Source organism: Pollachius pollachius (genome assembly GCF_949987615.1).
Source record: "Pollachius pollachius genome assembly, chromosome: 15".
Classification (NCBI taxonomy): Eukaryota; Metazoa; Chordata; class Actinopteri; order Gadiformes; family Gadidae; genus Pollachius; species Pollachius pollachius.
This window is the reverse complement of record NC_136948.1, coordinates 4,886,249-4,899,257: the sequence shown is the minus strand read 5'-3', so window position 1 is coordinate 4,899,257 and position 13,009 is coordinate 4,886,249. Positions and strand designations below refer to the sequence as shown.

Below are 13,009 nucleotides of genomic sequence, written 5' to 3'. Positions count from 1 at the left end.
CAACACATTTCAAAATACATTTTATTTGACACAAAATCAATCTTGCCATTCAAAATGCACTTTCATTTTTAACTGAATCAGATTATTTTAATAAGACATGAAGAATAACAGCATACGAAGGTACTTTTATCAAAAACAGGACAGCCAGCATTAGGTATCTTGATCAAAACATCAAACATGTTGAAGATTGAAAAGACAGTCTTCAACCCTTCCTTTGTCTTGTGAAAATCCCCTTACTCAGCAAAGCTCATGAGTAAGAATGACCTAATGATTCATTACGGAAAGAAAATACTGCTGATGTCAAAACGGCCCGCTGATGTCAGCCTTCCGACGGGCCCAGACAAAACTCACTCAGCACAACGGGAAGGCTTTAAAAAGCTCTGACATCTTTACCACCAGCTGTGTTTACGTCTGTTAGCCATAACAAGCCCCTTCAGAAGCTGCCCTATGGTGACATCACACGTGGGCGTTTCCACCCAGAGGACCGACAGATACATCAGCCTACCAGTCGGTACAGTTCAGCCAGGTAGTGACATCACACGCCCACGTGTAGTGTCGCTACTGGGTCGATTTTGCGGGAATACAGCCACTTTGTAATGTAACCGCTGAAGAGCGAGAGTACAAAACTGTATGTATGTATGTATGTATGTATGTATGTATGTATGTATGTATGTATGTATGTATGTATGTATGTATGTATGTATGTATGCATGTATGTATGCATGAATGTGTGTTATTGCCAGGGAAGCCCCCTTCCCAGCCAATCAAAAAACAAAACTGTTTGGCATCTGATTGGCTGAGAAGGGGGGCTTCCCTGGCGCCTCCATGTCCGGCTTGAGGAGAGGCAGATCGGCTGAGGGTTGATCCAGAGGGTTCCTCCGGGTTGGGGTCCTGATCACTGGAGTCGGGCTCTCTTCTCCGGGGGGGGTTTGCTTGGGGGGGCAGGGGCGGAGGTCTTGGTGGTCGGCTCTCTCTCCGTCTCCTGCTTCACCGTCTCGGCAGGAGGCTCCGGCTCCTTCTTCACCTCCACTGCGAGAACGCGACACACACACACACACACACAGGGATTAAAGAGGCACTGCACGCTGCACTGTGCATCTGGGTTCTGCTGCCCCCTAGAGGCTAAAACAGTCATGGCACACTGAAGACTAAATCATTGGTTGATTATCTCAAAGTGGGACGCGTTGACACTTATCGGTTTGTTTTGTCATTTATATAAAGAAGGTTGAGTGCTATTATTTTGGGATTTCATTAACTTGATATATTCAACTTGAATAAACTAGTTTGTTGCCGTCAAACATCTCGATGAGCAACGGTCTGAATTCTACACATGGTGTGAGCTTGAGGTCTGACTTCATACCTGGGATTGGTTTCTCGCCAGGTTTGGGCTGGAAAAAAAGATCAAAGACGGGTTAGGGACGATGTCAACCAAATCCGATGTCAGCCGAGGACCTTCTCAAGAGGCACCGGTCACAGAAGAAGTGACTTTAGAGCTCAGAGCAACCCTCACCTGGTAGAACGTGGGCGGGAACTTGGAGCGGAGGTCCAGCAGCAGCATGTCGACGCGCTGCCTCTGGAACAGAGAGCTAGGCTCCTCCTTCTTCTTGGATTTAGGCTTGGCTTTCTCTGGAGGGCAGCATATGATAGGCGGTCAACAAACCTCCAAGCTGTGCAGCTTTCATGATATATTTTGGTTGTACGACATTTGCATTTACATATAGGGCATTCAGCAGACGCTTTTATCCAAAGCGACTTGACTTAAGTACATTTGTCAGAAGAAAGAGAAACAACAATATATCGCTGTCGGTAAAGTAAGGATGTTCAGAGAACCAAGTGCCGAGCACTAGGTTAACGCATTCCCTGTATACAACAAAGATAGCTAGGAGAAGATGCTACACAATACTACGTACTATTTTTAAAGATAAGATCTTTATAATAATATATCTTTATTATAGATATTAGTCATGTTTCAAGTTATATTCTGGGATTTGTGTCAAGGCTTAGTAAAGCTTTAGAAAAGTTTCCTTATACTTTCCTGGTGCTAAAACCTTCCTGATACAACACATCACATTATCAAACTTCCAGGGATGGGTCATTCACGTATGAGATCAGTAAATCATCTCACAGAACTCCCACAGGGTGAGGGTTAAGATCAAGGGGGAAAAACGGCCCAAATCCACTGGAAGAAACCTGAAGATGAAGGGTTAGGTATTGTGAGATAGAATTCTTGTAGGCAGACCCACCTCTCTCCTCCTGGTCTTTGAAGTGCCACCAGTAGCCTTTAGAGGGGTGGTAGCGGCAGTAGGACATGGCCTCGTCGAAGGCCGACTGGATCCCATGCACCGCAGACAGCTGAAACCACAGCATCACTCCCTTCATATACATACACAAACCTCCATATTTCATTAAGTGTGTGTGGGTTCATGCATTTGTGTGTGTTCAGGCTGTGTACGTGTGTGTGTGTGAGTACGTGTGTACGTGCAAGTACGTGTGTGTGTGCGTGTCAGTGTTGACCGGCCATGTGACCTGGAAGATTTCATTTTAACGTTTTTCTTTTTTCTTTTTTTTACTTCTTTCCATATTTGGCAGATGTGAAGCGTGCCACTGCTGACTTAAAGTCAAATGTATCGAGAATGTCTCTGATGCTTGCAATGCGCATAAGCCTCGTGACTCTTCCTTCCCCAAGGCGGCTTCGCTGAGCGGTCTTTATTAGAGCTTATATCGGGCCCAGAAAATCAAGCCCAACCCGGCCCGAGCCCGTGCACGTTCTGGCCGAGCCCGGCCCGGCCCGACACATGAACTGTAATTATGAGCCTGAGCCCGATTTCAACCCGACATTTTTTTTAATACATGTGTAACTTTGTACACATTTGTTACTTAGGCCTACTCTGCTAAATATATATGTAAGGAATAATGCATAGAACGCGCAGCGGAGGTGTCTTGTTTCGCCCTGAAGGGGCTTATTTTCCCGATAATGACCGGCGACGTTCTATACATTATCCCACTTATTACACGGCTACTTGCCAAAACGAAAAAATTACTTCACATGGTGTCTTTTTACAATTTATTCATTACCACAGTTCGTAGTGTTGATGAGCAGTGAAATAGTCCGCCAAAGACGTTGACGTTGCTTAGCGACCGAAGACGCTGTGGTTGACAAGTTACCGGACTACTACCCATGCAAGTGAACGGAGCGTTCCACGGCATTGAGAAGACCCGTGTAATAAAGGCCTATACTATTTCTGTTTATGGCATAGATTTCTCCTCAGATTAGGCCAATAAAGCAATGATTAAAAAAAACACAAACACTCGATCAAAGGCCTGGCCCGACCCGGCTCGAGGATAGTGGGGAAATATCGGGTCAATCAAAACCCTCATTGTTTTACATGAATTGGCTAAGCAAATGACCACTGTAGCATATTTAAACACAATTCAAAATGTGCAGAGAGAATTATTTCCATTGGTCATTCTGACCGGAGACATTTAGAATTTTCGGTCCTCCTCATTTTTTTCCGGTCAATGACCTGTAATTACCGGACAACGGAAACTCTAGTGTGTGTGTGTGTGTTTGTGCGAGTGAGTGTGTATTCATGCATTTGTGTACACGAGTGTGTGTGTGTCGGTTCAGGGGTGTGTGTGTATGTGTGTGTGTGCTCAGGTGTGTGTTTGTTCAGCTGGTGTGTGTATGTTCGCGCATGCGTGCGTGTGTGTGTGTGAGGCTGTGCTTGTGTGTGTACTCTCACCACTCTGGATCCAATTACAGAGCCCAGGTCGGGGGCCTGATACACCACCCCTGCTATGATGTAGTAGTCAGCCAGCGGCACCGTGACAGGGCCCCCTTCAGGACAAGCGGGGATAGACAGCCCAGTGTTAGCAGAGAGGTTTTTATGTGTGTATTCTCCAGGTTTACATGTCAACAAGTTGTGGTTCATTTTATAGCAAATCTCCAACAAACATTGAGTCGCCTAATTACTAGTGCATAGACTTACGTGACTGTGCCACCATTCTCTTCTGACATAATTCACAGCATGGATTATGACCACATCATAATCGTATAATCTAACATATAATCGTATTGGCTATCGCAGAGCTAACAGGGGATGGGCAACAAAGTCTGTCTGACCAATAGAAGACCCAATGCTTCTTGGACTTCGGTAGCCAGCCAGCTGCCTACTTTTGTGTGGGTGCCTGTCTTTCCTACCTTGTGTTGTATTGGTGCCTGTCTTTCCTACCTTGTGTTGTGTGGGTGCCTGTCTTTCCTACCTTGTGTTGTGTGGGTGCCTGTCTTTCCTACCTTGTGTTGTATTGGTGCCTGTCTTTCCTACCTTGTGTTGTGTGGGTGCCTGTCTGTCTCTGTTCCTACCTTGTGAGGGTGCCTGTCTCTGCTGCTTGCGGATGATGTACAGAATGGGCTCCTGGGCATGAAGGAGAATGTACTCAACACCCACCATCTGACTGGAAACACCAATAAACAGCAAACGCGTGTTGAACTTCCACAACAGAGAAAGGGGAACAGGCAATGAGAGACGAATTCATACATTTACTATTAAAATGTAATATTTGGTCCTTTATCCAAAACAACTAGCACAGACAGTTCTATTAAGGAGCAGGTAGGGGTTGGACAGTGAATACAGATACAGGTCATTAAGGAGCAGGTAGGGGTTAGACAATGAATAAATGATACAGGTCGTTAAGAGCAGGTAGGGGTTGGACAGTGAATACAGAGACAGGTCATGAAGGAGCTGGTAAGTGTTTGAGGGGGCATCTATCCTGCGTAATTATCCACTCATAAATCATTAATAAACATGAATCATGTTATACTAACTTCAGATGTTCCAGTGTGAGCCGCTGCATCTTGACCACCTCATTGTTACAGGTGCGGTCGTAAAATGGGTTACTTCTCTCGGAAAAGTAGTCCAGCACGTTGCCCGGGTTGAGGATAGGCACCCATCCACTGTCAACCCACGAGATCCCCAACAGGTTGTCTGGGAACCGGAAGGGGTCGTCATCAGCCATATATGTACTTCATTTGAAACACTACGGCCGTGTTAGGATGCCGTTATAAACGATATATCTGCTACATATTATTAAAAATACTAATTTGTTGCAGCGATTAATATCTGAACCGGTTCATTGCACAGCAGTCATCTTACAGTATGTTCCTCTGAACCAGCTCATCTGATTGAAACCGATTAACCAATCAGCATGACTTCATTCAACGCAACTGTTTTAATATTTACTTTATATTTACGGTGAAAGCGACGGATTAGTCTGAACCTGAATCCATTTAATAAAAATAAAGAAGGCTCAGTCGCTGTATGAATCGTTTCGACACAGATCCGTATAAACATGTAGTTGATCATCCATCATTAACAGGCTGCGCTGGCCAGATGAGGATGAGGAGGATACCTTCCTCACACACTACCGACGTTAATCTCCGGTAGTCCTCGAAAACCAAATGGAAGCCAACAAAATCCAGTCACCACAAGGAATCGACTTAAATCGTAGCCGTGTTTTGTTCAATAGGAAAACACAGAGCGAGTGTAGCTACCTCTCATATCCCCCGCCGCCATGTTGTAAACAGGAGACACTCGACTGGCGGCGCGTCGTGATGACGTACCCTAATTATAACTATTGAATTAAAGGTCTGCGGTCGAGCCGAACCACGGCTCTATTTCTATTCAGACCGCTCTACTGAAAAAACGATAACAGATAACTTACTGTATAACTTATATGCTCCACACGATAGTAAAAATGTCAGACGTTTAGAATAGCCTGCTCCGTCATTGTGTGGTATGTGTGTGTGTGTGTGTGTGTGTGTGTGTGTGTGTGTGTGTGTGTGTGTGTGTGTGTGTGTGTGTGTGTGTGTGTGTGTGTGTGTGTGTGTGTGTGTGTGTGTGTGTGTGCGTGTGTGTGTGTGTGTGTGTGTGTGTGTGTAAGAGAGAGAAATAAATGTATGTGATTAAAGTCATTATTGTTTATTTTTGAGTTTGTAAAATATTCAAAACCACTCTCAAGTCATGACTGGTGCGTCATCCGCTAATGAGCCATTACGGCCGGTTAGAGGCGGACCTGATCGGAGCCAGCAGGCTCCATAAGGTTTCATCAACGTATCATCATTCCCAAGGTCGGTTGAAACAGGGCCAGTTGGGGTTCCGACGGACGGCATTCCCCTCCGTGGAGTCAGGCTGGGATGACATCATCATCTTCTCCCAGAACCACTGCCCACCACACCATCACACCCCGTCACCGGGAGACGGGGTGTGCACGAGGAGCCCGAGACAGAGACAGCGTGAGAGGCTCGCGATCAGATCCCTCTCCAGCAGCACGACTGCGTTCTTGATCCAGCACCTCTAGATAGAAGAGGAGTCGGGACCAGAAGAGAGAGAGAGAGAGAGAGAGAGAGAGAGAGAGAGAGAGAGAGAGAGAGAGAGAGAGAGAGAGAGAGAGAGAGAGAGAGAGAGAGAGAGAGAGACTGGTCCGAGTAAACAGGCTGTGTTGAAGAACCAATCGTAGAGCGTCAGACACCAGCCCTCCACCGGGGAGCGCTCCTCCCGCTTGTTTCGCGCGCGCGGAGGGCGTTCATCTGCGCGTGGTTCTTCCAGCGGACGCACGAGCCGAGGAGCAGGATGCCACCAGCGACCCCGCGTCTCAGAACCCCCCGTTGTTATTAGTCTGACGGCGCGGAACACCACAGATCCACTCCGAGCCTTCGCTACTACCGGACCGTCGGAAAGACGATGAGCGTCCGCCCGGCTGCCCAGGACGGCTCCCCCAGAGGGGAGGCTGCAGGCCCGGGGAGGAAGGGTGACAGCGGCGCGGCGGCTGGATCCCCGCGGCACCAGCAGCAGCAGCAGCAGCAGCAGCAGCCACCCAACCTCCGCACCAAGGATGCCCGCTTCCAGCACCAGCAGCACCAGCAACAACAGAGGCACCACCACGGAGGGCCGCAGCTCCGGCAGCCGTCCTCCGCACACTCCGAGCCGGCCGACACGGTGCGCCGGGCGCTGGACTTCAAGACGCAGGGCACCCAATGCTACAAGGACAAGAAGTACCGGGAGGCCATCGGGAAGTACCACCGCGCTCTGCTGGAGATGAAGGGGCTGTGTCGCGTGCTGGGAGACCCGGACACTGGCTCTGCTGGGACCGGGTCGAGCACCGCCAAGTCCCCGCCGTCGCTCCTCCTGACGAGCCGCGGTAAGTCCAGCCCGCTGACGGAGGAGCAGGAGGGGGCCGTGGAGAACGCGGAGCTCGAGTGCTACAACAGCCTGGCGGGTAGGAACCGTCGGCAGCGTCACCGTCACATCCATCACCATCGCAACCATCACCATCACAACCATCAACATCAGCACCACCATCAACATCACAATTACCACCATCACCAACACCATCAGCACCAACACAACCATCACCCTCACCACCATCACAACCATCACAACCATCACCACCATCACCCTCACCACAATCACCATCACCACCACCACCCTCACCATCAGAACCAACACCATCACCCTCACCACCATCCCGTGCATGTTATTTTTTTGATGTTCACTGTTGAAACCCATTTCGAAAATTCTCCAGAAGCATATGAAACATTAATGAGTGTATGAGTCACCATGCTTTGATTTGATCCTGCAGTTTATAAGAATAAGAAAAACATTATAATAATGATAATATAACAACAATAAGTATCCGTACATACACTGTGAATACCTAACAATAGGAATAATACGAATATTAATAATGGAATAATGTTTGATTCATCACCTGTATTTCGATTTTTATTATGCAACGTGTATTCAACCAGCGGCACGTAACACAGCCTACACAACCTTTCCTTCAAGTAAACAACACCAAACAAATGTCACCGTGCACCTCCACGTTCAAACATCGACCATCGAATCACCCAGCGCACCGCAAAACCCAAACCGCTGCTGGGTGCGGTGACGTGAGCGGCCTCGGCCCTGCTCCTCCCCTCCTCTCTCCTCCGCACAGCCTGCCTGCTGCAGATGGAGCTGGTCAACTACGAGCGGGTGAAGGAGTACTGCCTCAAGGTGCTCCGGAAGGAGGGGGAGAACTTCAAGGCCCTGTACCGCTCCGGCGTGGCCTACTACCACCTGGGGGACTTCCAGAAGGCCCTGCACTACCTCAAGGAGTCCCACAAACAGGAGCCGTCCGGTGAGTCCCTCGCTCGCAGGCTCAAGGCTCAGCCATGGTTCCAACCAAGGGCGTAGGAACCGGGGGGGACAGAGGGGACGTGTCCCCTCCAATATTGGAGACAGCCGCATTTGTCCCACCTAAAGATTATCCCGGGGGGAGAAAAATATTTTATTTTATTTTGAAAGCGCAACACAGCGTCTTGTCACCGCTTCTTATTCTAAAAAACTGGATGATTGAGCGTACAATTAAATAATTGATTTGATATTTATCAGTTCATTACTGCCATTCAAAATGTGTTTTCCTTTACATTTACAAATGTATCTTTTTAGTAGAATAAAATGTATTTGTGAATTTTTTCAGTGTAGTTAATTTATGACATATTTCTGTTCAAACCATTAACGGATCTGTCAGGTTTCCGATATGTGTCCCCCCCAATGTTAAACTCATTCCTACGCCCCTGGTTCCAACGCATTGACCAACACAGACGCTGCGTTCGGGTTTGGGTGAGCGGACCAATCACAGCCCTTGCCTCTGCGTCGCCTCCATGCAAGGTTACAATTTTTGGAGTGGACGCAAGGAGGGTCCGCAAGGACGTAATGGGTCCGTAAACCCCCTTGCGTTACGTCAACGTCGAACCATAACTAAGCCTTCACTTGTTCAGAGTTCACCTAAGCCCTGCATAGCCTCCTCCCTTACCCCTCACACCCCTCTTAGGCAATTATTGTATGTTGAACGTCCTGGCACTTAATGGACACACTTATTGTGTGTTGCACATCCTGGCACTGAATGTACGCACTTATTGTATGTTGTATGTCCTTGCACTTAAAAATAGTACTCACATTGTGTAGCATCTTATCCTACTTATCTTTGTTGTTTACGGGGAATGGGTTGACCTTGCGATTGTTAGTTGCTAGGCACTTGGTTCTATAAGCATCCTTACTGTACCGACAGCGAAATATTGTTGTTTCTCTTTCTACTGACAAATGTACTTATTGTGAGTCACTCTGGATAAAAGCGTCTGCTAAATGCCCTAAATGTAAATGCAAGTCTCAATGTTTAGGAATTTAAAGGAGCTGTATGTAAGTTTGAAAAGCTGATATTTTGAGTGTAATTGGTTAAAATGACCTTACCCTCCCTCAGATGTTAGTGAAGGAAATGTGATGTGAGAATATCGGTTTCGAGGTGACTATGCCTGTCTCCTTTGTGAGACTATTTATATTTCCATAGTTCCCTGCTCATTCCTGACCAATCAGAGCCTCTCTACCCTGATTGGTCCAGGAAAGCCATGTTGCCTGTCAATCACAAGTGGGCGGCTGCAACGCTTGTCACTGTTGGAGAAACATGGCAAGGGAGGGAGCAGAGAGGGACGGGACGTTTTCGTCTTGGTTTCGTGCTCTCTCCCGCTCTCTCTTTACATTTATATTTACATTTACATTAAGGGAATTCAGCAGACGCTTTTATCCAAAGCGACTCACAATAAGTACATTTGTCCCAAGAAAATGAAACAATATATCGCTGTCGACACAGTGAGGATGTTCATAGAACCAAGAGCCAAGCAACTAACAATCACTAGGTTAACCCATTCCCCGTACACAACAAGGATAGCTAGGATATGATCTAAAAGGAGGATAAGCTTTGACGGTAAACGGCTCACCTAGTGATGAACATGTCTGGGTCGCATCCCGCCCTGACTGGGGTACCAAACCGCTGTGTCCCTCTCTCCGCCCCCGCAGACACCAACGTCATCCGCTACATCCAGCTGACAGAGCTGAAGATCCGACGCACCGCCCAGCGGGACAAGAAGGAGGCGGCATGAACCCCGGTTTGCCTCAGAAACAGCGCCACCCTCCCCCCAACCCCAACCCACCACATCCACCAACCCACCCCAACCACGACCCCCAACAACCACCACCAACCACCCCCATCACCCCAACCCCATCAACCCTAACCACCACCCCACCCAACCCCATCACCCCAGCCCCATCACCCCAACCCCATCACCCCAACCACCACCCCACCCAACCCCATCACCCCAACCCCATCACCCCAACCCCATCACCCGACCCAACCCCATCACCCCAAACCACCAACCCACTCCACACCCCCCCAACTGTGACCACCCAGACCTTACACGCACCGCGCCGTCGGTGTAGCTACAAAGATGCGTCAGCTTCCCCCCCCCCCGGTAAAGTTAGAAAGACATCGGACCTTTATTCGGACGACCCCCCGTCGCTTTCCAACCTCACCCGGGCGTTTGTCCCTCGCCTCGCCCGAGCTACACGCTAACCCTTTCCCTTGAGGGTGTTGTGAATGTCGCTTAACCCGTAACCCTCTCGCAGTAGTTGTAGGCTTGTGTAAAAACGCTCCGTGCTGCCGTCTCGCCGGTGTGGAGGAGTGCGACCCACTGCCAGTCAAAACATCGCACCCCCACCAAGCCGGAGTCCGTGGGCGAGCAGAGCAGCTTCACGTTCACACCTTCCCTTTACTCAACATGTTTTTTTTTATTGGCATGGCGTGCGTGTGTGTGTGCGCGCGCATTTGTATTTCTGTGTGTGTGTGTGTCTCTGTGTGTGTGTTTGTTTTTGCGTGTGGGCGAGCGTGCGAGTGTGTGTGGTTGTGTTTCAGAAAAGAACAACTACTTTTATGTCAACTGAACAGTATTTTTTAGAAGGACTACGACATATATACTGTCGATAGGCCAAATATCTAAGAATAAAGTTGTGTTTTCCGGTGAAAAAGGGACTCTTCCTTTAGGGTTGGCTGTGTGTTAACCATATCACACTCTGTGTAAATATGGGCTAGCCAAACTAGCGCTTGGGTTAGCTGTCTTTCAGAAACACATCACACACTCTTGTGTATATATGGGATAGCCCAACCACTGCTTGGGCTAGCTGTGTGTTAACCATATCACAAACTCTGTGTATATATGGACTAGCCCAACCAGCTCTTGGGTTAGCTGTGTGTTAACCATATCACACGCTGTATATAAAGTGTATGGGCTAGCCTGGCCTACTTGCAATGGGCGCCGCTATGATGGAAGATGGACGTCATTCTTGTCCTGTTTTCTTAATGCCAAACCAAGCACTTCAATCACATCGTATAAGATATATGTACAAGCACACTGTCAACAGATCTATGTAATAAAGATATCTACTGATTAAAAATGATTTACTTGTTGTTGTTCATCTTCAAATCTTCATTGGTTGCAATCCTGGTACACTCTACACCTTCTATACACACTTGGGGACATCTGGTACACACAAATGGTATCAAAACCTGGTACACACACCTGGTTTACACACCACTCATACACACCTGGAACACTCAGACCCATTAAGACACCTGGTACACTTTAAACCTGGTATAGACACCTGATATACACACCACATATAAACACCTGGCAAACTTACAACTGGTACACACACCTGGTGCATTCAAACCTAGTATACACCTGGTACACATACCTGTAAACACAGCTGTATACACAACTGGTACATATCTGTTTACACTTTTCGTACAGACCTGGTACACACACACACACCAATGTCCTGTTACACACAAGTCCTGGTACACACACGCCCAATGATGTCAGCCGATTGGTTGTCCCTCAACAAGACTAGCAGAGGCTAGAGCATATCAAGGAGGACCGATGTGAAAAGGAACGCTTTCATACAGACATCTCTCCTCCCTGGTTGCCATGGCAATGCGACGATAATAGTCTAGGGGCTCTGGGGCTGGAGACAGCCTTGGTGGTGGTGGTGATGAGGATGAAGATTAAGGTATGACGTAACACTGCGCTCCACAGATCTCCCGCCGAGGTGGACGACATGGTTGGCAACACGCTGACGATGTAATGTGGAGTGATGCTGCATCCAATGCAAGGCTGACATTTAGTCCTTAGCGAAGGAAAACATACTAAAGAAGAACCGGGAAGAGACTGGATTGTGTGGACTACGTTTTTACTGGAGTAAAGTGTGTGTGTTGCAGTGCAAATACAAGTTAATCAGTCGTACATGATATCAGAGTCCCGGGTTGAAACATTGTCCATCGGTCTCCAGTAGGGGTCCAGGTTTCATCAGCTTATTAGCAGTCGTGTTTCCACCAAGAGGAGAGACCATACAGTATCAGGTAGAGACGCCGTGTTGTTAGATATCCAGGATTCTAGCATTCCCCCAGACTACGCAGAGAAAAAGCATTCACATTTACATGATACATTATCATCCAATCGCATTAACAATGAACCAGTCCCCCACAAATCCGTTCCCCAGTGGGTAGCATGTTCCAGGCAAAGAGGTCACGTGTGGATCCGACAGACGGGAGTGAGAGAGTTAACCAGACCTTGTGTTAACCAGACGCAGTATTAACCAGACCTCGTGTTAACCAGACGCAGTATTAACCAGACCTCGTGTTAACCAGACGCAGTATTAACCAGACCTCGTGTTAACCAGACGCAGTATTAACCAGACGCTGGCTGGTTCATAGTCTCGCCATGGTCTTGTTTGCAGATGATTCTGATTTTATTTGAACTGTTGTATTTCTCAAACATTGTGTCATACCGGACCGGTCAGCTGACAGGATGTCACAGAGGAGGGACAACGTGGATGTGAGTGTTGGGGAAAATAAATGTGAAACTTAAAAGGTGTGCCAGCCCACTTTATCCCGGTACACTTTTTATTTCACGTTCCTTAATTGTTGTTTCTATCAAACTTAAACGATTTAGTCTGTGGATAAAAAAATCGAGATCAATTGATTGATCCAAGAGGGAATTATTTGAAAAAGGTGAGAAAATAATAATTTGAACAAAAAGTGACTGCTGGAATGAAGAAACAGTGTAATAATGTTTGCGGTC

At 47.6% G+C, this 13,009-nt stretch overlaps 2 protein-coding genes across 2 annotated transcripts; one reads left to right on the top strand and one right to left on the bottom strand.

The window, feature by feature from the left end:
• Positions 1 to 36: 36 nt before the first annotated feature.
• On the bottom strand, positions 37 to 5,581 carry med6 (mediator complex subunit 6). The gene is made up of 8 exons (XM_079752603.1): positions 5,552 to 5,581; positions 4,826 to 4,985; positions 4,364 to 4,455; positions 3,744 to 3,838; positions 2,244 to 2,352; positions 1,511 to 1,626; positions 1,361 to 1,388; positions 37 to 1,029 (listed from the first exon to the last, which is right to left on the bottom strand). Exons 1-8 carry the CDS (start codon positions 5,571 to 5,573, stop codon positions 896 to 898), a joined length of 756 nt encoding a protein of 251 aa, XP_079608729.1. The 5' UTR covers positions 5,574 to 5,581; the 3' UTR covers positions 37 to 895.
• Positions 5,582 to 6,740: 1,159 nt separating this feature from the next.
• Positions 6,741 to 9,976, top strand: ttc9 (tetratricopeptide repeat domain 9; the record flags this gene model as incomplete). The annotated part of the gene is made up of 3 exons (XM_079752602.1): positions 6,741 to 7,275; positions 7,996 to 8,178; positions 9,894 to 9,976. 3 exons carry the CDS (start codon positions 6,741 to 6,743, stop codon positions 9,974 to 9,976), a joined length of 801 nt encoding a protein of 266 aa, XP_079608728.1.
• Positions 9,977 to 13,009: the final 3,033 nt, after the last annotated feature.

Excerpts from the sequence above, each read along its gene's own strand:
- med6 (XM_079752603.1), bottom strand. The coding sequence starts at position 5,573 with ATGGCGGCGGGGGATATGAGAG. Across the intron at positions 3,839-4,363 it reads GAGACAGGCACCCTCACAAG|GGGGCCCTGTCACGGTGCCG; the intron begins GTAGGAACAGAG and ends CTTGTCCTGAAG. Across the intron at positions 1,627-2,243 it reads CAAAGACCAGGAGGAGAGAG|AGAAAGCCAAGCCTAAATCC; the intron begins GTGGGTCTGCCT and ends GCTGCCCTCCAG.